Raw genomic sequence first — 27882 nt, 5'->3', positions numbered from 1 at the left:
AGACAGATGGAAAACCAATGCACAAGTGAGATGGAAAAAAAACTTTGACTGCACTAAGTCTTGCTGTGGTAAAATCCACGGTTGACCAAGACAACCAAGATCATTTTACTGCAGTACCCTTTTCCTTTACCAGAAATATAATGAATAAATCACTTTACAATCAGAACTGTGACATTTGTAAAGGACAGGATTACTGTATGCAGATTTATCCACCTACGCACAAAGCTCATTATGCTTTGCAGTAAAAACAATACCATTGTAATGGAAACGTTCAAGTGCAACTCAGTGCATTTGTGCAAATGGTAGGCGTGAGTTCGCATCTGATTCTGTGTGTGTGCGTGTGTGAACTCTGTTTTTCAAGCAAACCCTCCAAAATGATTCTACTGTGGTAACTGAATAATAAACATACAAAACATACATATATGTATAAAAAAAACATGAAAATCCTAATATGATGAATTTAAAGTAAAATCCAAAGAATGTTTGAATGCTATAACTGACACAAGTTGACCTCCCAGGAGGTGCACGTCATTTATGTAAACTAGAGACTACAGATTGACACTAAAAGATAAGATCTGAAAATGGTTCCTTCCTTTCTCTCTGACCTCTTCCTCTGGTGCAGGTGTCTGGCATGACGCCTCTCTGCTGTCCTGGGGCGTCTTCAGCTGATCCAGCTCCTCACACAGCTGCCTCTTCTGGTTCTCCTGCTCCTGCACCCTGTGGACAATGACACAAAATAATGGTAAATAAAAACTGCTGAAGAATTATTAGTTTAGCAGTCGTAGCTGTCCACAGATTTAGAAAAATCACATGCACAGAGATCCTGCAAGATAGCACAGTGGACATACTGTACCCAATCCGCAGGCCCATGCAGTGTCCCATTCTGTTGCCCAGGGTGACCAGCGCCAGTTCTCCGACTGGCCCTGTATCGATTCCTTCACTTCAGTTTCTCAGATCCACTCACTACCTGCACAACCAATTTCTGTCTCCACAAATGTGTCCTGACAACGTCTTAATCCTTCCCCTGACCTATAGTCAAGTCTTACTCTGAACAGTCTGTATTATCCCAGATTCTCCAGAGCCTGAGGTACACACACTTACAATGAGCCCTCTTCACTTTTTTCCCCCCCCAAACAATAGGAGTTCACCCTGGCAACTGAGCAGCGGTAAATCCCTGCTGGAAAGCCTGACCAGGTCTCCCTCTCTGGTCTGATACCGCACCACATCAGCTCTGTTATTTATCTGAAGGGGATGTCCGTCTCCATGCACACATGTACAAACAGACACACACACACACAACACAGTGAGAACCCATCCACACACAGACGAGTCCAGAAATGGCCTCGTGAAATGGTCCCTTTAAGGTCATTGAGGTCAGGATGACTGACAGATCTTTCCCCCACTCAGTACAACTGAGCAGCCAACTGAGACGGAGCAGCAGAGAGCAGGGTTACACACACACCTCGCTCAGAGTCACTTGCTGAGGTCTGACATTAAGTTGTGTGTGTATAGTTTCTTTCCTGATTTGATTCAAGACGTGGTCTTTCAGTTTGAGAGCAGGACTTTTTGATTTCACAATCAAATGCTCTTACTCAAAACCCTACGCTTGCACTTAAATAGCCACTGCTTGTGTTTACATTTCCTCTGCTGGTGCTCTAACTGTGCGCTCGCATTCAGATATTTTGTCACTTGGGCAGATCTCCTGCGCTTCAGCTCTACTCCTCTCTCTTCTGTGTGCATGTCAAACGTCTGCTCTTTGATTTTTTATCTGCACTTTTTTGTGCAACAAAACTAATCAAATTGTCCCGCCCTCGTTTTGATTACTTTTGTTACTGCACCATATGTAACAGGGAGAAAGGAGACATGTGGAGGTGTCACTTTTTAAAGTTCTTGATTTAGCCACATGTTGACCAGGGATCTGCTGCACTCCTGCTCCACGAAGGTGGCAGTGTTTTTTCTTCAAGTACACCTACAGGAAGCTGGCGTAATAATAAAGCTGTGGAGGGCGGGAGTATGAATCCGGTTAAAGTAACCACACGTACGTACGTAGTAAACCCAACACACACACAACAAGGCGGGATAATTTCATTTGTCAAGACTACACCTGGCATTCTATTGGTCAGGGAATTTTGACAGACGTCTGCTCTCAAACTGAAAGACCATACTCTTGAATCTATGTGGTGTTACTAATGGAGATTGTTAAAGTTGCATAAATATAAACTACATAAAATAATGCATATAAATTATTATATTTTAATAATATAATAATTTATACAGTCAATCCCCATGAACTCTGCCCAGTGAGTTTTTTAAATTATTTCAGCACCATGTAGCATTTAAAATCCTAAAAAGCTCTGCAGGCACTAACAAGCTTATGACGGCAGCTAGTATGGACTTGGAAGGTCAGCTTGGCTGTTAGCTTACACACATGGCTCATTAAACCAAGACTGCATTTTTTCACTGGGTAATTACATTGCTGGATTTAAGTCTACCTCTGGCACACTTGTTTCAGCATTGCCTTACTTAGCCAGAAAAGCCTTAGCACTGCCCACTGGGGTTTAATTCAGCCAATGAGATTGCTGCTTCCAGAGCAACTCTGTCTCAAGAAATTCTTTCTTACCTTAAAGTCAGTGGCTTTTAATTCCCCGGCACAGGAGTCAGAGCATTTCTGTTCTCCTCCATCTTCCTCTGCTCTCGTGACAACATCCCTCACTTTAGACTGCCCACATACACAGCTACAGATATACACAGCCAGTGCAGACGCAGAGAAAACTCTTCTCACCTGACTGAGAGGTGGAGGATCTCAGTGCGGGACCTCCTCATGTTACTGGCCATTTTGATCAGCTCCTTCTCCAGGGAGTCTGTGTACTGGGCCAGCTGGTCCAGGCTGAGGGCCCAGCTCGCCCTGCTCGCATCCAGCTCGGCCTGCACCGTCTGTGGGAAGACAAGGCCAAGGGGTCAGCCACTTGCTTCGATAGACGAACGCAGCGGAGTGACTCACCGTTCAAACAGCCTCCAAAAAGTTCTGACACTGATTTGACAAATCGTTCTTCGCTGAAAAACCAAGCGAAAGCCGGTACAGCTCCCCTCTGCTAATGATTTCTGACTCATTTGGTATGTTTACTGCTGTATGGAAGTACATGGCTAATGAATGCAGAGTGGCAACAATGCAGGAGGAGAAGGGGGGGGGGCAAAGAGTGAGCGAGAAACGGAGAGATACACAGCGAGGGAGGAGGGGAGTGGGTTGTGTTCATGCTGCAACACAATGACTAAACGGCACTGCTCGGATGGGGCCTGTTGGAGAGTTATATAAGTTAGAGATCTCTAGAGAGGAGAGGTGGTGGGTGGGAAGGATAGAAGGAGCAGAGATAGATGGAGAAAGAGTGCAACAGGTTGAGGGAGAGGAAGATGGAGATCACATTATATCATTTTGTGATTCATACAAAGATAAAAAGGTACTGAGAGTGTCTTTTTCAGCCATAAATAAGCCTGTATCAATACAACATGATTTAAAGTACATTATAAATCTGCATTCAACTTGAAACTTAAATGTGTGTGTGTGTGTGTGTGTGTGTGTGTGTGTGTGTGTGTGTGTGTGTGTGTGTGTGTGTGTGTGTGCGTGTGCACATCAGACCTGCAGACCAGTGTCCGCGTTGCCTTCTGGCTGCGTGTGGTCGTCCAACAATCCTCTAACTGTAGATAAGACCGAGTCCGATTCTTCCCTGAAATCCCTTTTCTGAAAGACAAAGAAGAAGCACATTGTGAAAGTGAAATACATGGAAAAGTGCAGGTCATAGCTGAGGGCAAGACAACCCTCCCCAAGCCTGATGTTTCCCCAGATTACAGGCTTGTGAAGTGTAAAAAATAATAGATAACCCGGCCCACAAAATATCAATTAAACAAATTTGTTCAAACCGGACCTAGATGGGCTTGAGTCAGGCGACCACATTCTAATGTGACACTATGCTAGGTGTGTTTAAATTATCTTAACCTGGTCAACTCATTGAACGTTGACTGAAATTCAAGATGATGAATTTTTTTAATGCATCTCAACATTATGGTAACTGTCTTTCATCAGGAATGGAAAGATAATCCAGATGCAGCCAGAGAAGCGAACAGATTACTTTTCATGTTAAGTTTCTGGTGTGAGACAAAGATCAAGCATTTCTAAAAAGTAAACACACTGCAGTTGAGAATAAGAATAATTAGAATAAAAGATTAAACTAAGTAAACTATCAGATGTTAGTCTTTGTGACAACGTGATTTTAACAAATGCAGAAACTGATTCCATGCAGGTATTCAAATCTCAAGCACTGTATGCAAGAGACTTATTACAGCTCATGTCCACTCTTCACTAATCTAGGGTCTAAGGTTCAGTCACGGCTGATAAATTGGACTTGCTTACCAGTTTGTTAAGTAGGGTCTTGAACTCCAGCGCCATTTGTTCAGGACTTGGACCCTGCAGCATCAGAAACACCTCTCTGTCCAGCGTCTCATCCAGCGGAGAGGTGACGTTCATAGTCGTGGACAAATGGTCAGCGCCATGTGGAGCCTGAGGGAGATGGTAATGCATTTATATAAATGAGCACTTAAAACAAACTTCTCCTCGGTGTACTAATTGGAAAGAGGCTGGACATGTATGTAGCATCTAATGCACAGACAGTGTATTGTATTGTGTGTAGAATGCGTGGTAGGCTCAACAGTTTGTTGAAGAAAACTTCCCAGATGAATCACTTGCTTGTAGGACGAAAACTCCTCGGAACAGCCACAGGGGTCAAGGATTCTGTAAACTGAGATTACCTAACACTGCCACAACTGTGGAATGGCTGTTCAGTGAGAATATGGTGTATAACTGCAGCAGCTGAAAAACTAATTATGCCATCAAGGGAGAAATTAAACTTAAAAATGAAAATGTTGTGATACATAAACATAATTTATCCATCATACCAGTCACATACGAATATTTTTAAATGAGTGTGTGGATGTTTGCAAGTTTCATGGTAAATCTGCAAAAACTAATAAAAAATATTTCTAACAAAGTTGCCACAGTCAACTTGAATGAATTCTCTGTCAGTAACGTGAAACAAAAGGACCAGAGTATGAAAACTGTGTGCAGAATGACACGTATGAGGATAATAGGAGCAGGGGAGAGATAATGAATAAAGAGCATGAAAGGAAAGTTGATCAAATGAAGGGAGACAGCCAGAGCAGGGGAGTGCTGACCTCCAGTGGTGACTGAGCCAGAGCCAGTTCTGTCTGTAGGGATCCTGAGCTGCTCTGGTTTAACCTGTAGGCCACGGACAGGGACAGGCCGGCCCTGTGAGAGACGGGAGGAGGGGGGGGGGTGCAGACATTACAAAAGTGCAGAAATTTGATTTGGGTCCAATGAGGGGCTTCTGTCACAGAGTTCTAAAATTTGTTGAGAAGATAAATATCAGGGTTGAAAAAAACTGAGTAGTGTGAAGTAGACATTAGTAGTTCCTCGTCCCATCGTCAGTGTGAATATCTTGAAAGCCCTTCCGCTCCCACCCGTCATTCTTGGTTCACTTACCCAGCGAGCTCTGGATGCATCATCTGCACCTGGTTCTCCAGCTTGCTCTTGTCCGCCCTCAGCAGCTGGAATCAACAAACAAACAGAGGAAGCAACCATGACAGTCAAGTTCTTTAGTAGAGACAACAACAAAACTGTGCACTACAGATCCTGCATGTGGACAAACAGCAGGTGATTTCATTCCCACAGCTCACTGCCAAAATGCTAAAACACAGCCTGATTTCAGATGAAGAATGAAAGAAAAGAATTAAAGAGCATCTCTGAGGAACCAGTAGAGGTTATTGCTGCATAGAAGTTGAAATAATAATGTAAAGTAAAGTGCAACTCACTGACCTCTGTGATGGAGGAGTATTCCTCCACTGCTGCCCTCAGCTCATCTATCTGTTTGATTCTCTGTGAAAGGAGGCAAAGGAAACAAGACCAGTTGGAGGAAAAGAGAAAATATTTAACAAATCATATCTAAAGAACACAAATGAAGCACTCACCTCATGTATCACAGCTTCCTTCTCACCAACAACAGCATCAAAGGAGTGGATTTGCACCTGACAACAGGGAGGGGATGGGCACATGAGAACTTAAAGGAAGCATAGTAACAGCGGATGTAGAATTTCAAATGTGCACAAGATGGATTTACTATGCGAAGGTCAGTTTGTGAGGAAGGAAAATGAATGGGAGAAGGACACAGTGCGAGAGGGACAGGAAGAGGCAGAGTAGAGATGCATTCATTATTTTGCAGGGATAGTAAAAAAGAGTACCTGAAGGTCAGAGTTAATGTTACACAGCTCCACTATCCTCCTCTGGAGCTCGTCTGTCTCCATGGTGAACTTGAAGTTCTGAGGGGAAGAGGACAGCCAATCACATCCTTTCTGTAAGCCATCAATGGATGGCTGAAGTCAAGTCATTGATATCGTCAAAAGTCATCAAAAGACAGTGAAGTACCTCCTCCTGAAGAGAAGCAATCTTGACAATCAGACTCTGGTTTTCTCTCTCCTAAAAGAATAGAATCAATCAATCAATCAATCAATCAATCAATCAATCAATAGCAACTGTGGAAACATAAGCTTGGTCCTTTGTCCTCAGACTTTGTACATATAAAATACCTACCGCACTACCTGAGGACATTGTGAAATTTGTAAAAGAATACATTCTTGAATACAATTTCATTTAAAATCTAAATCGACTTGACTGAGGCCGAGATGCTACATCCTTAAAGAACGTTTGCACCATTTTTCTGAAGGTGCCAAACAAGTTGAATGTTATCTTAACAATTTACCTCTATATGTTCCAAAAATTCACAATACAATACAAAAGAAAAAATATAAGACGTGGTTCCATATTCAGTGACAACACGCAGGTTAATAGAGTAAGTTCAAGTTAAAGTGTGCAGCATGACATTAAATTGAACTCTTAAAAACAGTGCTGTCATGATGGTTGAAACCAAGGAGGATCAGAAGCTAAGTTTCTCCTCATTCTTTGTGGCAGAGCAGCTCCTAGTTTCTTTTTACAAACACTTGAAGAAATGTCTACATATTTATTCAGTACCCATGAGTCTGAAATGAAGCTAAACCGAGAAGCTCTAATAGCTGCCCGAGTTTGACTGACCACGTGTTTGCTGTGTGCGGAGGCGCGAGCTCTGCCTTCCTCTGTACAGCTCAGAGTCGCCTTCATCTCCTCCACCTCCTCCTTCAGCAGTTTTTCCTTCTGGGTGAGCTGCTGGTTACTGTGGGAGGACGACAAACATGGAAGGGAGTCAACAAACACATCGGGCGCTTCAGTAAACATGTGAGTGTTCGAGTGCATCTTACACCCTGGCCTGGTTGCGTAGATCCTCATTCTCCTCTGTTAGCCTCTGGTTGCTGTCTTCCATGCCCTCCACCACCTGCTTCAGCCTCCTCACCTCCTCCTCAAGCTTTTGGTTGCACATCTGGAGGTCAGCAACGCAATACACCAGATCTGAAGTTTCACTGAGAGGAGATAAAATACACACACACACACACACACACACACGCTTATAAAGTGAAAGAGCCACCTAGCTCTGTGTGTGTGTATGTGTGTGTGTGTGTGTGTGTGTGTGTGTGTGTATATATGTATATATATATATATATATATATATATGATATGACCTGTTTAACACATCACTTACAATTCTGCTCTGGATGCCTCCCCTCCGAAGGCCTCCAAGCTACCCGAGGTCATATTGAGCAGCACCGACCTCTTGGCTACGACACACAGACACAAAAACATGAACATAAGTACAGGCGCGTGTATAAAGGGAAATGTGAGTGTTCCGCGTGCACACTCACCAGACAGGCTGTCAATGACTTTGACGGAGTCTTGAGTGATGTTGTTTGTCGGTTCTTCCCTGAGTTAACACAGTTATATCAAGTTTACAGAAATCCTACTGGCAATTGGCAGAAAATGAGCAGCTCTTCTCTAAAAAGAAAGCACAGGACGGATGAAGACAGTGCAAGCTGTCCTCTCTTTTACACCCTGTTTAAAAGGTTGGGAAATACAAATCAGTGTATTGTGTATAAATAATGCACACGTGGATTACAAAATGAGCTAACTCAAAAAAGACAGCCAGAAGCTGCCACCTCTAAGACTGTAAGACTTCTCATGCTTTTATTTTGAAATGTTAACGTTTCTATGTTCAATACCTCCATATTAAACAGGTACTTAAAAAGAAAAAGAGACAAACTTAAGTGCCAGCAGACAGCAAACTTCTTATCCAACAATACACACTATTGATTCAAGATATTTAGATTATTTTCTCTAACGTGCAGCTGCTAAACCTAGATTCAGCACCTTTCTTAATATTAGATTTTTTTTCTTTGAAAACGAACCACAATTTGCAGTCATTACTTAAAACTAAACCCCGAAAACCCAGACAATTCTCATTTCTACAAACAGGGTCTTGATGGAGCCCTTAATGTATTCTTGCATGTGTGCTGTTTACCCGTTGTTTCTGCAGTCATCAATCCACTCCTTCATGACTGCATGGTAGGTGTCCAGGTCAATGGAGACATCTTTCTGTTCCGGATCCAGCATGTTGCAGAGCTCCTCCAGGCCGCTGTCTTCTGAGCTTCGACTGGTGGTGTGCCGCAGATAGTCCACAATGTGAGACACGAACACTTTACCTTGAAGACAGATAAAAATTTAAAAAAAAATGTTTTATTCCCTTTAAAAACGTCCAATGTGACATTCAGGAATATTATTTATTATATTTTGTGACGATTAATTTTTTTTAAACACTTCCATCCAGCAGTTATCACTTTTTAGTCTTCAAACTGTTTCAGAGAAGAAGAGAAATTATTTTTATATCAAAAGACTCAAAGAGAAAAACCTGCACCTACCATCTAAATAGTAAAAACAGAAGGGGTGTAAACAAATCCAGAGGTGAAAAGAAATTGATTATCGTCGTCTTCTTAAAAAAATCCTCAATAGCTCTGCTGCACAATCTGGTTCACTCCAGAGAAGCATTACACAGACATGAAACTTCCTGCTCAGCAGAAGAGAAAACTTGAAGAGTCTTGTGCCAAAGGCATCAGGCAGGAGGAGACGACACAGACAATATTGATACTATACTTCTCCTGTGAGTCTGCTGGAAGCAGAGGGAATTATCTGAGCCCTTGGCACAGACAAATGGTCAGGGAACATATAATTCATCCTCTGGCTGATGGAGGACCATGGGTCCTGAGCTTTAATATGTGTGTGTGTGTGTGTGTGTGTGTGTGTGTGTGTGTCTGTGTGTGTACCTCGACGCTGTGTGTCACAAGCATGGAAGATGGTATCGAGCAGATTCTCCTCGCAGATGAGGCTGATTTCTGCCATATTCTCCCTCCTGTAGTTTTCAGAGGCCACTGAGATATCCCCGCACACACGCACGCACGCACGCACGCACGCACGCACACACACACACACACACACACACACACACACACACACACACACACACACACACACACACACACACACACACACACACACACACACACACACACACACACACACACACACACACACACAGAGAGAGTTGTGATACAAAGGGAGCACATGATACAACTTCAGGCTCAGCAAAAGCTGAAATGGTAGAAAGCCAAGACACGTAAGGCAGCAGACAAAGGCAGTTTTTATCAATATCAAACTGTCTGTCTTCAAAAGTATTCAATTTATAATGAAATGTATCAGAGGAAAGGAAAAGTCTGGGCTGCTGAGCCCATATTAACCCCTGTTGATCCCACTCTCTTTCTGAGTGCAACCTCATCCTGATTTTGCTTTCTAATCAAGTTTCAATGTAGGTATGTGGAATATATAAGCATAGTAGAATGAAGAATGAATCAAGAATGAATCAATAAATAAATGGAGATAGGTGAGTGGTCTGAAGGTTTCACCACTTCCGAGGCCCTTGAGAAAATGTTTGCTCTGTCTGGTTGGTAATCCAGTCTTAGTGTAAAATGGTGCACTCTCCATATATTACATACAAGAGAAAATCAAACTTGTGGTCATTAAAAAGTCCTACCTCGAAAAATAAAACATCCCCAAGGACACCTCCAGTCTTTAAACTACATGGTTCTTTAAGTAAAGGAATCTGCATGTCAAGTATTTCTTGCTACACAGCAAACTAAAATGTGGTTTACACCAAATAATCAATTTTGTGTCATGATATAAAATCTAAATCCAAGTTTATTCCCCAGAGCTTTCAGCTGCATCTCACTCCTTACCAATCTGCTCAGCAAAAAGAAAACTATTTACATGAGATGTGACTAAAAGACAAGGGAAAGATAGTGAATGGACCTTTTGTTAGTCAGTTAATCAATTTTGTGAGACGCTCCTCCTTACCTCCATCTCCCATGGACAGTCGTTTTACAACCAGAGCAGGGTAGGGCAGCTCGCACTCTGCAGAGTTCGTCGTGTCCGCAGAGCAGAAGTTGAGGTTGTAGGAGAGGGTGCCGAGACTTGGTGTGAAGGTGCGAGACAGTGGCGGGCTGCTGCTCGGCCTCTCGCTCTCAGACTGCACAGACTGAGGTCCTCGTGTGAATGTGAAGTAAGGGGAGTCCTTGGATTGGCCTGTGGGCGTTGAACAATACCTCTGCCACGTCTTAACTTGTCTTAAATCGCTCCCATCTGCGCCTCGCCTCTCCCCCAGAGTGCTGGTGATAGTGTACGTGATGTTAGCCGGCGTAGGTGGGTTGCGTGCAGTGGTGGAAGGTGTTGACAGAGGGACAGTGGGACCCATGCTGCTCTTCTGAGAAGCTGCAGAGGTCGGCATCCCACTCCCCTTCCCCTTCTCCTTTACCTTCTCCTTCTTCTCCTTCTCCTTCCCCCTCTCCCCCTCGTCTCTGTAGAGGGCGCTCTTCTTCAGGATGGCTTCCAGGTTGTGCCTGAGGCCACACTGGGGGCTGTCGTAGCTGCTCGAGGAAAGCTTGGGAATCTGGAAAGGTGAATTGGGCTCTCGGTCACCACGCCACTGAATTGTCTGCAGCTTGCGGCAGATGCTATCCACTGGGTTGTGTCGACGACTTGGCTGGGGTGTGTAATAGTCCATGCTGCTGAAGGTAGGGCTGCGGGGCTGGCTTCCTGGCAAAAGGAGAGACTGAAGTCTGAAGAGAAACAGAGTTAGAGTTTAAAATGGAGACAAAAGAGCAGAGAAATTTTTGGTGAAAAGAGTTACCAATTTTAAAATATAGGTTTTTTTCAATTTTACTTTAATGATTATAATCACTCATGATGCTGTTATTTTTATGTGGGGATAGTATACTTCTCAAAAATGTGGAGCTGGAAAATGAAAACCATTTCTCTGTGACCTATATTAAAGGAGATATCCCCGGTTAAAGTCATGGACTCCCCCAAAAGGTTTCAACTTGGTTAAAGCATATCTCCCTAAATTAGGGAGATAAGCAACACTGCGCACCTTTCTTCTCTGCAGGACATCCTGGTATTGTTCGTCTGAATATTTTGTAAAACTGCTTCAGGCACTCATTAGAGGGCCATGAAAATAAAACAATAAATTAATGAGTACATTTGTTAAGTAATAAACTGTGGAACCTGCTTAACATCCTACAACATGCAGTCACACACTGGAGATGAGATGCACTGGAGTTTACATCTGTTTGCAACAGTCTACCGCTGAGCTGTTGTTTTCAACACTGACTCCTGCAAAGACTGACTGACCCAAACATGGAAAACCAAAAGCCAGTAGCATCATCACCATCACTACCATCTGACATTTTACCAAAAACTTTACCAAAGAGAAGCAGTCACAGTCATCGTATAAGAGAGGCAAGTATGATTTATGTTTATCAGTCATTTGGTATTAAAGGATGTTATACAAATTGGAAATGGTCCCTTGAGAAGGAAACAAGGGTCTCCACCCCTGAGCGAGAGTTTAATATAGAAGTTCTTTTGAGAAGGTCTGTAACGCAACCAGAAGGGAAGAAAGGATGGAGGACTAAGAAAAACAGGGTGGAAGAGGCATTTTAAACTCTCTGACCACAGAAACTGCTGAATAAGAGACTAAGATTAAGTGAGTGCATAGAAATTCATAGAAATTGAGCCTATATAAGTGACTGCAGATAGAAACCAGTGCACAGGGTTTCTGATTCTCACACTCAGAAGAGCTGGGCAATAAAAAAACATCATCAATTATTGCAATATGACTTCCATCATTAGAAATACTACCAAAGTTCACTGTATATCCATATAGGCTACTGCTTATGAATTGTGTGAGCACAGTGAGGAGGTTTTACACATAATTCATCTAACTCAGTTTTATTATATGTCATACAGAAGAGTTTAAAACCACAACCTTCAATAGGGAAGAAAAATATGCATTTGAACTTAAAATAAATAATAATAATGCAACGTTTATCGAGATAATTATCAAGATTGACAAATATATTAATGTTGTATCTGATATAAACGAATATCTGGGTGTATAAAGATTTTTAAAAAAGCATAGTTGAATTGAAAGCATCACCTGCTTAGGCTCAGGTGTGCGAAAGAGCTGATTAATTCAGTTTAAAAGAAAACACACTCTTTTTATATAATCACAATAAATCTACAGAATAATCAGCAATTTCTTTAAAAAAGACATTTTTTACATTTTCAGAACATTGGACAGACATTGCATGAACACGTTTTCACGATCATGTGAGTCCATACAAACAAAATCATAATGACCCCAAGTCTTTAAAAACTCACCTGCTGTGTCACTGTCTCTAATCGCCTCTGTCTGCGAACAGCATGTATGCGATGATTTGTTTCGACCGAACAAATGTTCGCGACCAAATGTTTGGGTCCACGCGCACACGCAGGTAAATTTCGGATCTCAAGCTCACGAGACAGAAGAAACGAGTCAGAACCTCAGAGGGTGTTCACGAGGCTACAAAACCAGCCTGCACTGCCTCCCTGCGGATGGAAGTGGGTACTGCACCCAACACTGCAACGCACAGTTATTCTTGCTGTAAATATTCAAACTCCAGAAAGATGAAAACGAAGAAGAACAAGCCCACTCCCCACCAGGGAGAGTTTATATACAAGGGATAATCCATCAAATAAATAATAATGTATAGAGAAATAAATAAAGATTAATATAGTATAGTCTTCACATTGTGGTGTGTTGTAAATATTCCAAACTCCAATAGAATGAAACAAACAAGAACAAGCCCACTCCCATCCAGAGAGAGTATATACAAGTTCTAATCCATAAAAGAATATAGGAGAATAAATAAAGAATTAAAATATTAAAGTCCAGCAAATTCCATTCAAGACAGAAATAGCTGTGCCTCTTATGTAGGCCTACTACTAATCAGGATGCTTGGTGTCACGGTAACACAACGGGACTAGTTCAACCTGTAAGCGGTTTAGCAGGGACAATTTGAAGGTGCACAGCCGCTTTCATTTTCACCACAGCCTCCTCTCAGGGTGAGACATCTCTGCTCTGCCTGGTCTGTAGGAAACTACTGTCTCTGACTCCACACTGGACTCTGCTGTCGACGTGCACGTTGGGGATAAATATTGGTGACGCACTAAGGCTGTGCTGTAATCTGGCAGTGAGTGTAAGTACACAATATTAATTACCTACGCTAAAAGCAGTCCGCTGATATTGTGCTGATGTTTTTGTACACATACTTAAATGTGAATGATATAATGAGATTTCTTGAGAGCAATACATTTAATCAGAATACACATATAGACACAATCCATTATTATAGATTTGTCTATTTAGTTTTTCCAACATGAATCAGTTTGCCTGTAGTTCTTTTTCCCAACAGATATAAGTTTGATGAGGAATAAATGTGTCTATTTTTATTCTAACATCAATAAGTTTGACTGTAGTTTTTATCTTAACAGTAATATGTTTGTTTTTGTTGATACTATTTTTCTAATTGGAATGTGTTTTTCTATACCTATGTCTTTTTAAATAGTTTTTTACAACTGGAATAGGTCTGTATTATTTTGTGACAGTTCATTATGTGTGAGAGGTTTCATTGCTCACTCTGATCATCAGGTCATACATTGCATCAGTCCAGTGGGTAAAAATGCAGTATTATCATCATCACTGTGTAATTGAAACTTGTTTTCAGTGAAGCAGCTGCGTGTCAACCACACCCATGGCGGACAACAGCATTCCAAGCTTTAAGGTAAAGAAACAAGTTTCCTTAAGGTTTGTATATATTGCATGCATGACATTCTTCAGTTGCAAATGGCACTGGCTACATTTTGACATAAGAGCACCTACCCTCATCTGCTGCTCCAGCTGCAGCATTTTGATGATTCCTTGACTTCCTGACACTTAAAACCCCACCCTGCTGATCTGCAGAGAAGATGTTCCAGAGATGCTTCTTGTCACCGTGCGGCCGAGAGCAGCGTAGAGAGGCCTTGAGTTATTCAGCTGTGTTCTTATCCTGACAACGAACACAGAAAGACAAAAAAAAAGTCCAGGTCAACCTGAGCGAGCCTTTTCTGAGGCCATTGCTCAAAATCTCAACACCCCTCAGAGTAACATCCCATGTTTTTGGGGGGGGCGAAGGACACGACGTCCACTCAGGTACTTGTCCACCTCTTGCAACCTGCTCAGCAGATCCACTTTCCCAGCTCAGGATAAGTAGCTGGAGCTTTGCATGTTTTCTGACCCTGCACGTTTGAGCAGTAGACAGCAGGCTCAGGTAGAGATTAGAGCAGACATGTGCAGACAATCACACACACTCATCAGGAGGTGTGTTGGTTTTGGTTTGGAGACGCCTGCTGTTTTGATTGTTTGCTGTAAATTTAATCTTGTGGCTTGTCCTGAACCCTGAGGTCTTTTATTTTGGCCATTGCAACATCTAACCATTCAAAAGATTATGTATTATTATTATTTGTGTTCCCTCTTACTTTCCGTCACTACACACCAGACGGATGCTGGGTTTTCAGCCAACTTCATATTTATAGCCACTTAATCCTGACCAGACACTGGCTGGACCGTGTGTGAACTGAGGGAAGCAGGTAAAACAGTGAAGACGGATTATCGTTCATTCTGAGCACAGAGGGCCAATATTCAGCTACGACCCGCTGTGTTAATGTGCCAGTTATGATATCAAAAAGACAGCTGGGTGTTTGTAGATGGTGTTCTCGTCTAGGAAGCATAGGAAGTTCATTTCTAAAAAAGAAAATGCAACGATGAGTCCTCATGTATCAGAGACAAAAAAAAGCAACATAAAACATAATGGAAGAACTATGCAGTTCTCTGAGCACTTTCACACACGGCTGTGCTGTGGTTGCTCGCCACTTCCAAGTCCTGTAATCTGGGATTATGGTGCAAGCAACCCTCTGCACCAGAAGGTATAGGGGATAAGGGGCCAGTCTAATCCCAGCCAACTGGATCACTCACTGGATGGCGGGCCAGAGAGAGGTCGTCTCTTTAGGAGGAGGATCACATGAGCAGATGTGTTGCAGTTCAGACTCTCTCTACTCTCGCTAGCTTTTCCCAATAGTGTGCAGATATTTGAACCGGAAGAAAGAGAAATAGTGAAAAGCTTCAAAGGGGTGATGCATGTATGCACCCCAACTTTTTTTTGATAATGTGATTTCATAATGATGTCATCATTTTTACCATATGATGACAAATGATTGGTTCATCGAAATAAGAACAAGTAAATTGTATCTAATCCATCACTTTCACTGTCATTTTCTGACCTCAAGGTGATGTCATGATGATGTTATTCTTAAATAAATAATACACTTCTCATATGATGGGTTATAGTTAAATCAATATATTTATTGCCCATAGAGATATATTTGAAAATTAGTTCGGACCACATTTATCGACATTGACCTTTGATTAATCAGCTCCAAAAGTTAATAATTTGGTGAAAAAAATCTGTTGTGTGGTTTCAAGTTTTTTTCTACTCACAAGCACACTGACATTTACGTACTTTTATCTTAATGAGGACACATAAAGCCCTCCCTGGCCCCTTACCCTAACCTTTACTTTCACAACTAAATGCCCAGCTCTTGTCCTAACCCTAAAAGCAAGTATCAACCTATATATATATAATATTAGTATAGTATTTACTTTTACAGCAGCATTAATTGGCTGTGTGGACATTCTCGTCTTCTAATTTGTGTCACTTTTGTCTAGACTACTGTCCAAACATCCCACTGAAAAACAGCCAAAATGTCCTTACAAAGATTAGAATACACACACTCACACTTGCTTGCATGTATAGCTGGTACGGTAAGAATACAAAGACATGGAAATAAATCTTTGATTACAGATAGTTGTTCTGTGTTTTTTTTCACCAGGCAGCTGACCTGGTTATCCAGCTGTTATCCAGCTCTACTCGAGAGATCAAACCAGATGTGTCTACCTTTGGAACCTGCTTCACTGAACACATGCTGACCATAGAGTGGAGCGCGGCTGAGGGATGGCAGGCTCCGCTCATCAAGCCCTTTGAGAACCTGTCGCTCCACCCAGCATGTTCCTCACTGCACTACGGCATCCAGGTGCACCATCCTTATACTTATGCCTTAGTTTAAATCTATTTACATCAAAGTTGAGATTGGCAAAGTAAAATCGATAGTTGATTATTATAGTGTGAGTATTTGGAGGAGTTGTATAAAACCATACAGTCTATGTATAAAACCTAACACAGTGGGTATTCTGCAGGCTATTTCCTGTGTTACTGTTTCAAGAGGCTTTTGAAATGGTATTTTAACTTTTCTTTTAGAATTTGTTTCTCAGGAGCTGTCAAAAGAACATGTAAAATTGAAGGAGTGAACTTCTCTCCTGTCCTCAGTCATGTCTATAATCCTGGCTCTGGCCTTGAGCTCAACCATATTTATAGTAATTGACACATTACAGGACTATAGGAGCTTTAACCATGTGTTGAAGTAACATTTGACTCTTCTTTGACTGTTAATATGATTAGCTCCTCTCCTCTCCAGCTGTTTGAGGGATTGAAGGTGTACCGTGGCGATGACAACCGACTGCGCATCTTTAGGCCGATGCTCAACATGCAACGCATGTCCAACTCCGCCAAAAGAGCCTGTCTGCCCGTAAGATGAGGGGAACAGATGAGTGAAACGAGAGATGGAAGAATAGGTGTCTGTGGAGAACAAATTCATGAAATCTTTGTCCTTTTCTCTCAGGCTTTTGACCAGTCAGAGTTGCTGGAGTGCATCAGGCTGGTAGAGATTGAGCAGGACTGGGTTCCTCCCTCCAGCCTGGCCAGTCTGTACATTAGACCAACATTTATCAGCACTGAGGTGAGGATGAACCAAATGTGGTACAATAATGGGCAGAGGCAGAGGGTTTGTTTCATTTTAATTGCAGTGGATATAATTTAATATGCATTTTTATGCGTCCATGGTAGCCCTCTCTGGGTGTAAAGAAGCCGACCCGTGCTTTGCTGTATGTGATCTTGTCTCATGGTCGCCCCTACTTCAACAATGAGGGGGGGGCCATCTCCTTGTGGGCTGACCCAAAGTACATACGGGCCTGGATAGGAGGAACCGGAGACTGCAAGATGGGAGGGTGGGTAGGCATGTAGTCAATGAATGCTTGATATTAAAAATATCACATTTATTTGAGCTTTGTCCTGATATGAACTGAGTCATGGTGTTAAGTTTTATGCAGGAAATCATTTGTGCAATAGCAATTAAGCTTTTGACAGTCCTGCCCTGGTGAAAGCACCACACATTCTTAAACAAATCTAATCTAACTGTAGTGTTACAGTTGTGTGCAGTGCCAAAGACACTAACTACTGCAACTGTTGCTGTGGATCTCTGCAGGAACTATGGGTGTAGCCTGTTAGCCCAGTACGAAGCAGTGGATTATGGGTGTCAGCAGGTGCTGTGGCTGTATGGAGAGGACCACAAGATCACCGAGGCAGGAACCATGAACATCTTTCTGCACTGGATCAATGAGGACGGGGGTCAGTCATCAGCAATACCTGATCCTCAGTTAGTCAGTCATTGGAAGTGGAAGATGTGGATGTACATTTTCTTTTCATGGGCATTATACAAATATCAAATATCAAAAACTGCTAGAGAAGTATCAGTGTAGGACAAAGTACATGTTTTACAAAAGTGACCTCCACTGGTAGAACAGGGTCATTACAACTGCAGGACATGATGCATCTCATTATTATTATTACTATTCTTATTATTGTTATGTAAAGTAAATAATGAATAATTTTTTTTCAGAGGAAGAGCTTTCAACTCCGCCTCTTGATGGCCTCATCCTCCCAGGCGTAACCCGACAGAGCATCCTGGACATAACCAGGAAATGGGTGAGAAAGGAACGCACAACACACACACACACACACACACACACACACACACACACACACACACACACACACACACACACACACACACATTCATTCATTCTGATGGTCAGAATCAAATCTCACTTTTGGTGGAATAATGCGGTGATGGATTGATGCTGATGACATCTCCTGTCTAACCCTAACCCTTTCTCCCAGGACGAGTTTAAGGTGACGGAGTGCTACCTGACCATGGCCCAGCTGTGCTCTGCCCTGAAGCAGCAGCGGGTCAAAGAATTTTTTGGCTCCGGCACTGCCTGCATGATCTGCCCTGTAGGACACATTGTTTACCAGGGGGAGGTAAGACAAACACATTCTGTGTGTGTGCAGCATCTCTCCGCTCACACATTCAAACCAAAACTAATGATTTCATCTTAAAGCACATACTCATTTATATAATGTACTTGTAGTTGAAGAAACCATCAGACTGGAAGTTACCAGAATGACACCTGAATGAGCCTGATTCCTTAAAGTGCTCATTTTACAATAGATATCTGTAAACCCCTTCATTTTATTTTGGAAAAACAATAAAGTGATAAGTACCTGAATCGCCCATGTGCTATTGTGTATTTTAGAACCTGCACATCCCCTATCAGACTGAAAGCTCACTGTTGACTTCAAGGATAACAAAGGAACTTGAAGATATAAAGGTTGGTGGATTGCACACACTAACACACACTAACACACACACACACACACACACACACACACACACATATTCCAGCACACTCCAACCCACAGATGTTTTCCCCAGCTCAGTAACAGCTGGTCGAACATCTGTGGTCTTAACTGCCCTTGTCACCCTTGGGACTCTGTTTCCATATCTTAACAGACGACTTTGAACAAAACCCTCAGTGATGTGACTGTAGGAGAACAGCATCCTCAGTGTAAGTGCAAGTGGCAGCAGTCGCAAGCCAACATGAAAATACCTGAAGTGTTTTTTTTTCCCACATCGACCTTAGAGGCCTCACTGAACAGAGATAAATAAACTGAGCTGTAAAACCTACAGGAAACAAATATTATCTTCTCTTTGAGTCTGCATAGTTTCATCACAGCACTGTTATCTGAGTGTTTATTATGTAACACAATTAGAAGTAATTTTTTAACAAACCCCAATGCTTATTCATTGTACATGCATTGTTTTGCCTGCAAGTGCGTAATAAGTGAGATATCTCATTAGGTAATGAGTAATGATTTGCTAATGTGGCCTACAAGCCAGCACCTCTGCAGTTTACGCAGCACTGCAGGTTTAAACACATTCATAATGTCCTTTGCTGAAGGCTTGATTGGTGTTAATGAGTGTTTTGTGTATCGCTGACTTTCTGTTATTGTGCTGCGTAATGAGACAATTATTAGGGAGGGGTATGGGCTTGGATTTGATGCTTATTTTCTCTCCTGCGAGGCCCTCTTACAATCACGCTAAGATGGTTCTTGCAAAGGTGAAGTGCCTTGTTGAAGGTTTGGTTTTCTCTTGAGATCCATTTCTGCACACCAGGATGAGTTGTGCATGTTTGACAGAAAGCTTGCCAGTCCTCGATACTCCAGCCAATTAACTGTTTGGACCCAGCAGGACGAGTTGGGCCAGGTTCAGACAAACATTTTGAAATGACATTCAGGTTTCTCCAGCCAGCCCCCTAGTAAAAAGTCCGAAGGTTGTCTAAGTAGAAAACAGCTGGAGATCTTCACTGCGGATGAGTGGGTGTGTTGATGATGCAACATGCCACAGACGCAAAAATGCAAAAAACAAAAAGAAAGCAAAAATCCCTGCATGAGAGAACTGAGCCACACACATATGTCAAGAATGTTTTTGGTGATAAGATCAGACGCCGGTCGATTTGCTGTAAACAGAAACATGTGATCTCCACAGCAAAACTATAGTCCCTCTGTCGGCTGCACCACCGCTCACCTGAACGCTCCAGAGGATTTGTTGAGAATCTCCTGCTGCGTTGTTCATAAGTGAAAGGAAACTTGAGCAAAGGTGTACCACCCCTATCGCACAATGTGACTATTCTCCGTTTTTGTCATCTGTTCGTACAAATATTGTTGACTGGATATGAATTAAAAGACTTTCTGAGTAGAATCAGAAACTTTTACTGGTTTTGCATTGGGCACTGTGAAAGCTGCAGGCCACTAGGTCCACTACATAAAGTTAGTTGAATAGTAGACTTTGGGTTTAAGCTTCTTTCTTCCTGGTCTTCATTTCATCGTCCCAAACACTTTGATTAGTTGATGTGGTTTTTCTCTTTCAGGTGCTGCAGACTATCTGCTCTCTCCATCATCCAGACCGTGTGTGCATGCATGATGCGGGTTAACAAAGCGTTGACCACAGCTTTAAACGCGATAACATCCTCCTTTCGTCGACAGGGTTTCACTGAGAGAAAAAGGGTGGAAGAGAGACAGTAGCCAGCGTTAATGGTGGAGTGTGGAGAGTTGCAGATAGGGGCAAGACAAACTCCTGGATTCTCTCATTAAGCTCGCCGTAATTGCACAAACCCAATTATTGCCTCAGCCTTTTGTGATCTTCAAAGCCAAGATGCTGCAAATGAAGCCTTGAACAAGTGGAAGAGGAGGAGGAAGAAGATTTGTGGGGCGGAGGGGGGGGGGGAGCTTAATGAACAATAAAATTGACAAAACGCTGGAAAGCGCCGCGCTCCTTGCGCGCTTCTGTTAAATCTGTTGACATTTCATTTGGAGGGAAAGCGGCGCAGTGTTATCCCCCCGCACACACGCACGCTCACGCTCATCCTCCCGCCCCTCTTGAAGACAACATTGTGCAACAAACAAACGAGTGGTCTGAGGCAGCAGATGAAAGATGGGTTTACTAAGTCGCCCTGCTGTTCCTCTTTCAAGTTAATTAGAAATCACATTCTTTTGTTTCCCCTTCGCAGGCGTTTATTTACTTTCTCACTTCGACCATTAGAACAAATTTGCAACATGAGACACAAATAATTGGATTTGTCTCCGCAGCTGTCATGGATTGGGGAGCATTTTGTTTTGATTTTTATTATGGCGCCTTTTCTCCGCTGCGTTGTGTTCCAGAGGAGGCTGAGTTTGCACATTTGCTCACGGATATTTGATTTCGTTTTGTGATTGCTGTTTTTTTTGCTTGCAATTAAGCGGCGGCAAGCGAAAGAAGTTTAGGGCTTAGTGACATGAGATTTTTTTTTTTTTTTGTCGTCAAATAACTTTTTCTTGACCTTTGCTCTCTTACAGTTTGGCCGGACAAACAGTGACTGGACTTTCCTGGTGTAGCAGTGACAAAGGAGCCTGGCAAACACACGTGCACAACTACCAGCATGTGTACAGAAACACATATGGTTATGTAACAACCAAAGAGAGACAGTAATAAGCAAACAATGTTGGTGCAACATTTGTAGTGTCACTGCAACATTCTGAGGAGCCCCAGTTGTAGCCCAAATGTCTCCGCAGTATGTCTAACAACTTTATCTCCTTTTAAACTTAAATTAACGACAAAAACAACACAACTGTCACAACAATAATCAACCAAAGCAGGGACGATTCTCATGCAACACTGCACAATAACTTACAGAGACTTGTCCTGCTGCTTTTCGCCTCATTTTCCAACCAACATCCAGGAACATAGCTGAAACAACATGAGAAAGACAGATAACAAAACATGCAAAGATATTAAGAGTTACAGAGGATTTCATTTTACTTGTCTCAGAGTTACAAAACAACTACAGAGGGACTGTAATAGTTTTTTTACGGATACAAATGTATTTAAGGCAATTTTATAAAGTGTGTTAAGAGGTCGATTTAAATTTTAAGTTGATACTTTGTACTGCACCTTAGTCACTTTGCTTCATATCACTCTGCAGTTTTCATAATCTTATCCATCCATGGTCATTTCTTATTACTTTTTTGGTGATGGTGTGATTTGCATTTGATCTATAATCAAAGCCTACTTAAATGAAGGCTGGGAAGATATGTTGAATAATAGAATGCAGAATGAAGATTATAGCAATACTTTACTACTAATGCACTCATCTTGGGTTATTTCTGGATATTTACTGTCTGTATGTATAAACATATAGTGTGTGTACCTCTTTATATGCAGTCTATGGTGTGTACATATTCGTATCCACATCTCAGGTCCTGTGAATGAACAAATATGCACATATGTATGTATCTGTATATCTCCTTCATAATGAATGTAGAAGGGGGAAAAGATAACCCAATAAAAAGCCCATATATCTTGCCATGTCTATTATAAATGATATCTCTACATTATAACACATATTTGACCATATATATTAAATCTGTAGTTCTGGAGAAAATCCCATCCCCAGTTTTGATACTTCAAATGAATAACAAGTTAACTTAAACTGCAAAATAACCTAATGATTTCTTAGTTTTTTATTACTATATCATATTACAAACCAATGTAAACTTATATCACAGTAAGAAATGTTTTATTTTACATCAACTTTTGTCCTATTCTAAAGAAACAGTTTCATGTTCCGAATTTTTTTTTTCCACTTTTCTCATCAGTGTTAGATGACAAGATTTTCAGGAATGTAGCTCAAGAATGAGTCCTGCTCTGAACCCCCATGAAACAGCAACCTGTCATTTCCAGACTTTATTTTCGTATAGATTGTACAGATGTCGATTTCTTTCTGTATCTTTGGAATTATCCAAGTCTGTGTTTCCACCACTTTCCAGTCTTCATGCGAAGCCATACCAGCTTCGTCTTTACAAAGATCACACAGATGTGAAAAAAATTACTTCAAAAAATGACCACAGTAGCTCTTTATGATACTTAGAGATTATGTTGTGATTGACACCTTGAGTCCTGGGCTAAAACCGCTATCTCAAAGACATAAGCTGATGAGCCTCCTGTGCAGTTGTTCTTATCGAACAATAGTCTGATTCAGTCCACTGAGTTCTGAGATGTGATGTGGTGAGTGGCAGTACGGTTGACTTGTGGATGAAGGATGAAGGAGTGTGAGATCCTCTCAGGAGTCAGAGCCCGGCTCTGCAGAGACGCTGCCACAATCCTAATGATGCTGCGGAAGGGCCACACACAGACAACCTGGAACCATCAAACCTCAGAGCACTCGGCTATTTGGCTCTGCACACATATCTTGCATGCACACACACACACACACACACGTACACACACGTACACACACGTACACACACACACACACACACACACACACACACACACACACACACACACACACACACACAGAGACAACTTACTTCAGGATACACAGCAGCAGTTTAAAAATGAAGACTCAGGAGGTAAGTTGTGTTCACTTCGAAATTCAAGCCTCATTAACTGTGATAGTGTGTGCGTATCTGCGTGTGTGCATACTTGCATGCATTTGTGTGTATGTGATAGTGTGTGTGCGCGTGTGTGTGTACAAGTGCAAGGGGGTACCTAGTGGCGAGCTGGATAATTTCTGGCTCTTTGTGAAAACAGCTCATTTGGCCGAAGCTCCATCCTTGTGTTGCACTGGCACAGCTGGTGCAGAGTCACACACACACACACACACACACACACACACACACACACACACACACACACACACACACACACAGACACACACGACACATACTTCAAAATGCCAAAATCCACCCAGCCTGCTCGATCTAGGCCGCACCATGTATCTCAATGTCTTATACCCTGCTCCTTACTTTTTTTTCACTAAAAGGCTCAGTTCTATAATAATCATCTGTCAGTTTGTTTTAGGAGCTCTTTCCTACTGTGGCTCTGAAGTGCAAATACACAACACATCCGCAAATAAGAAAAGACAAAATCAAATAAGGAGACATACCTACCTACCTTTTAGTTAATGTTGTGTTTTTTCTTATTTGTGTTTTGTTTCCGTGTTTTCTTCTTTCCATTAGGTGATTTGTTGTTGTGTTTATATGCTTTAAATATTGTGATCTTTCTCTTGTGTTTATTCATTTGCCGTGCTTCAGGACCACCATACTTTACAGCATTATTCAACCACAGGGGTAATTAAAATCACATCTAGTCCATCATGAAAATAGAATGAACAAAAGAGAGGACACGTTGTGCGATTGTTAAAGGGCTGGTCAATAACAACTTTTCAGTATAAATAAATAGAAAATTATTTCAGCTTTACAACAACAGGCTGATTTAACACAGTTCTCTGATCAGACTCTGATCTGATGCAGAAATAGTTTTTCATGCAGAACTGGTGACAATACATTGGATTAAATTCGTTAGTGTTATTCACCCGCCATTAACATGAGGTGGACCAGTATATTAATGTACAGAAACAACTGGAACAGTGTCAACAAAGAACATTTCACAATTATATATGGTTGCAGAAACTATTATTGTCTTATCCATGAACCGGTTTTTTTCTGGTACATGGTGATGACACGATTTAAAGTGTCCATGATGTGCACACTTGTTTTCCTTGGTCCATCGCTTATAGCTGACATATGCATCCCACTACACATACATCCATCTTCACAGTTCAATTCATTGACCTATGTTGGCTTTATTAGGAGTTCTAGTGTGTTGCCAAAGTATCTTCTCTCTCTCCATTCAAACAGCTCATACTATATCTCCCTGCAGCCCCTCCATCTCTTCTATTCTCTCTCTCCATCTCTCCGTCACAGAGACCGGGGACCCCAGCAGGCCGCTCTCCCCCTCCCCACTCAGCCTCGAGATGCCGATGATGTTTTAATTGTCACTTCTTGTTAGGGCGGCCGTGACATTCACGCGGGGACAGAGGGGAGGCGGTGGGCATAATCAGGGGAAGTGGAGAGAGAGAGGGGGAGAGATTGAGGGAGAGGGAGAGAGATGGCACCCATTCAGTGACTAAGAGTGGTATTTGGCTCTGAGCTGTGTGCCTCCCTCTCTCTCTCTCTCTCCATCTCTCTCTCTCGCTCTCTTTCTCTCTCATCCTGCCGGGGCATGATCTGATTTGACAAGTGCAACGCTGTCATCTTGAGTTTGTCCAATTTGAAATTCTAATTAATGAACTCAGCGCCACTTTGTGTTTTTGTGCCATTGCTGTTGTTGTTGTGCTCTTCCTCTTCTGCTCCTTCCCCCCTTCTTGGGCCAGTTTGTCTTCTATTTGTCTTTTCTTTACCCTTCCCTTCATTTCCCTTCCTTCTTCGCTCCTCCAGGTCTTCTTTCAGAGGCGGTGTGACTGCAGAGGCTGCCGGTCGCTCTGGGTGAGATTGTGGTCTCACACCATAGCAGATGATATCCGTGGCTTTAGGTCACCCAATTAGAGTCAAACTGTGTGTGTGTGTGTGTGTGTGTGTGTGTGTGTGTGTGTGTGTGTGTGTGTGTGTGTGTGTGTGTGTGTGAGTGTGTATGTGTCTGTTCTGCTTTTCTCCCAGAATGGTAATTAGGAAAAAGAAAGAGGATGCTTCTTATCAGTGAGGCTGAAGGCCAGAGGAGTGGTCAGTCTCTCCTTCCTCCCACAACTTCACACTTTTTCTCCACACTCATAAAAAAGGCTCTTTAACACTTTACATATCTGGGACCAGGTATACATGTGTCAGAAATTCAGAACCAAAATTCAGGAAAATTAATGATAATAATAATAATAAAATAATAAAATAAATAATAATAAATACTAAAAATAATAATTTTGCAGGGGACCCCCTTGAAGCCCTTGACGACCGTTGGGGGGTCCCTGGACCCACTTTAGGAACACAGCCCTACTATGTGCAACAGTTCATACCTCAGGGGCAACTTTGGTTCAGTTTCTTGCCTGTGGACTCTTCAGAATGCAGACTGGAGGAGCCAAAGATCGAACCACCGACCTTCTGGTTAGTGGACAACCCGACTTCCCACTACTGCTTCCTCTATGGAAGCTAAAAGATAAAAATATAAATAGAAAGTGTATATGGAGTAAATGCAGAACCAGTGCAGTTAACAGTAATGAGTGGGTATTATGGTATATTGCACATGATGTTGAGCATAATATGATGCTAAACATAGTAATATTCAACATATGTAGCAATATTACACATGAAAAAAATAATACTGCACAGGTAAAAAGTAAACCTGCACATAAATAGTAATATTGCACATGAAAAACATTAAATTGCACATGAAAAAATAAAGTGATGGTTTTATTTTTATCAGTGGTCCAAAAGTCAAAAGTGAAGGTGTGAAAGGCAGGGACCAAAAAAATAAAGCGATGCCATGTCTTTCTTTACCAGCAGGTGGTGCAAGCAACCTACAAACAACAGGCCTCAACACAGGCCTGTTCCAGAGTGGGATAAATGGACAGAGAGAGAGAGAACAGGGAGTGTGTGTGTGTGTGTGTGTGTGTGTGTGTGTGTGTGTGTGTGTGTGTGTGTGTGTGTGTGTGTGAGTGGAGTGAGTTTTTGGAGGCCTGCCAATCATGATGAAAAACCACTGCATAACTAATCTATTTCCATGCCCGTCCTAATCCACCAACACAACGATGGCATCATTTAATCACAAAATCATCATCACCACAATCACCATCATCCTCCTCCGCCTCACCCTCTCCCCCTCTGCTGCATTAATATGAACTGTAATTTTTTTTTCGTAAATAAGAGCTTGTGATTAAGAGCAGATTAGTGCGCGCCTTCAGACGGACAGACAGACCGTGATGGGTTTTGTTAACACGGGAGCAACACTGGGTGTCAGTTGTGTGCGTCTGACATTAACATCAACGTTATCCTCCCGCCGCTCATGTTATCGCTCTTGGCTCAGAGTTTATGGGGACTTTTTAACAGCAGCACCGCTTAAGAGCTTAGAGTAAATGGATGGATGGATAGATGGATGGTTGGAGATCAGGCACACACGTACACACACACGTACACACACAAGCCACAGAGAGATCAGTGTCACTCACACTGCTTCAGCACCAAAGCCTGATTTGCTTTGTGGTAAAAGCTGTTTTATTTCTCATCCGTGTTGTAATGGAGATGCTCCGCTGTCACACGGCATTTGAAGTCTCATTTTGAGAAATCAGCCATTTTGCCGCTCTGGTTTTTTTCTTCCTCATTCTTAATTAACTGCATCCGATTTTATTATGTCTCCTTTCACTGGATGGTCAGATGCTGGAAGCTGAATCAAATTATTTTAGACTTTGAGACTTTAACATTTATTGCTTGTATTGAAGATGAATGTATTTCCCTGCTGTATACCATCTGTTTTCCCCCATTGAAAAGAAGACATTTCCTTCTTTAATTAGAGGTTTTGCTTTTTATAATTCAAGGAAACATTTCATGTAAATCATTTATTATAAAAACTTTTAACCCATTCAACCTCTGGAAAAAAGAAGTGCAGTTCACTCACTTTAGGAAGTGTAAGAAAATTATTTGAAAGGTTAAGAGGTCAAGAAAAGTAGCAGAATTGTGGAATGCTGACAGGAGGGAAAGGTTAAAGTTCTAATTTAAGATTATGGTGGAAATATATTTCCGTCGTGTCCAATTCAATTTTGCCTGTTATACACTTTCCTGATTTTTGAAGTTCCAACTGAAGTGTGTTCAAGTCGGAATGTGGAAAAAACATGGATGCTG

The 27882-nt window shown here is 42.0% G+C and overlaps 2 protein-coding genes across 8 annotated transcripts in view; one reads left to right on the top strand and one right to left on the bottom strand.

The window, feature by feature from the left end:
* The window catches only part of lrmp (lymphoid-restricted membrane protein), a 32866-nt gene extending 18242 nt beyond the window's left edge, over positions 1–14624 (bottom strand). For 5 of the 7 annotated variants that reach the window (XM_069520358.1, XM_069520361.1, XM_069520362.1 and 2 more), the window contains exons 1-18: positions 12752–12935; positions 10391–11151; positions 9307–9411; positions 8508–8688; positions 7855–7913; positions 7695–7770; positions 7357–7515; positions 7154–7271; positions 6491–6541; positions 6307–6384; positions 6037–6093; positions 5885–5944; positions 5552–5616; positions 5224–5317; positions 4406–4552; positions 3635–3736; positions 2783–2934; positions 606–717 (exon numbers count right to left, since the gene is read on the bottom strand). In XM_069520358.1, coding sequence (XP_069376459.1) covers positions 606–717; positions 2783–2934; positions 3635–3736; positions 4406–4552; positions 5224–5317; positions 5552–5616; positions 5885–5944; positions 6037–6093; positions 6307–6384; positions 6491–6541; positions 7154–7271; positions 7357–7515; positions 7695–7770; positions 7855–7913; positions 8508–8688; positions 9307–9411; positions 10391–11096 — 2322 coding nt within the window. In that variant the 5' untranslated portion in view covers positions 11097–11151; positions 12752–12935. Of the gene's footprint in view, positions 1–605; positions 718–2782; positions 2935–3634; positions 3737–4405; positions 4553–5223; positions 5318–5551; positions 5617–5884; positions 5945–6036; positions 6094–6306; positions 6385–6490; positions 6542–7153; positions 7272–7356; positions 7516–7694; positions 7771–7854; positions 7914–8507; positions 8689–9306; positions 9412–10390; positions 11152–12751; positions 12936–14291 lie in introns of those variants that run through there. The other 2 variants (XM_069520359.1, XM_069520364.1) reach the window with 2 other exon arrangements.
* bcat1 (branched chain amino-acid transaminase 1, cytosolic) lies at positions 13417–22579 on the top strand. Its single transcript, XM_020092173.2, has 11 exons — positions 13417–13608; positions 14137–14193; positions 16337–16537; positions 16979–17089; positions 17183–17299; positions 17407–17567; positions 17825–17967; positions 18239–18324; positions 18520–18660; positions 18936–19010; positions 21574–22579. Exons 2-11 carry the CDS (start codon positions 14164–14166, stop codon positions 21610–21612), a joined length of 1104 nt encoding a protein of 367 aa, XP_019947732.2. The 5' UTR covers positions 13417–13608; positions 14137–14163; the 3' UTR covers positions 21613–22579.
* Positions 22580–27882: the final 5303 nt, after the last annotated feature.

Source organism: Paralichthys olivaceus, chromosome 23 (assembly GCF_024713975.1).
Source record: "Paralichthys olivaceus isolate ysfri-2021 chromosome 23, ASM2471397v2, whole genome shotgun sequence".
Taxonomy (NCBI): domain Eukaryota; kingdom Metazoa; phylum Chordata; class Actinopteri; order Pleuronectiformes; family Paralichthyidae; genus Paralichthys; species Paralichthys olivaceus.
This window is presented reverse-complemented; position numbering and strand designations above follow the sequence as displayed.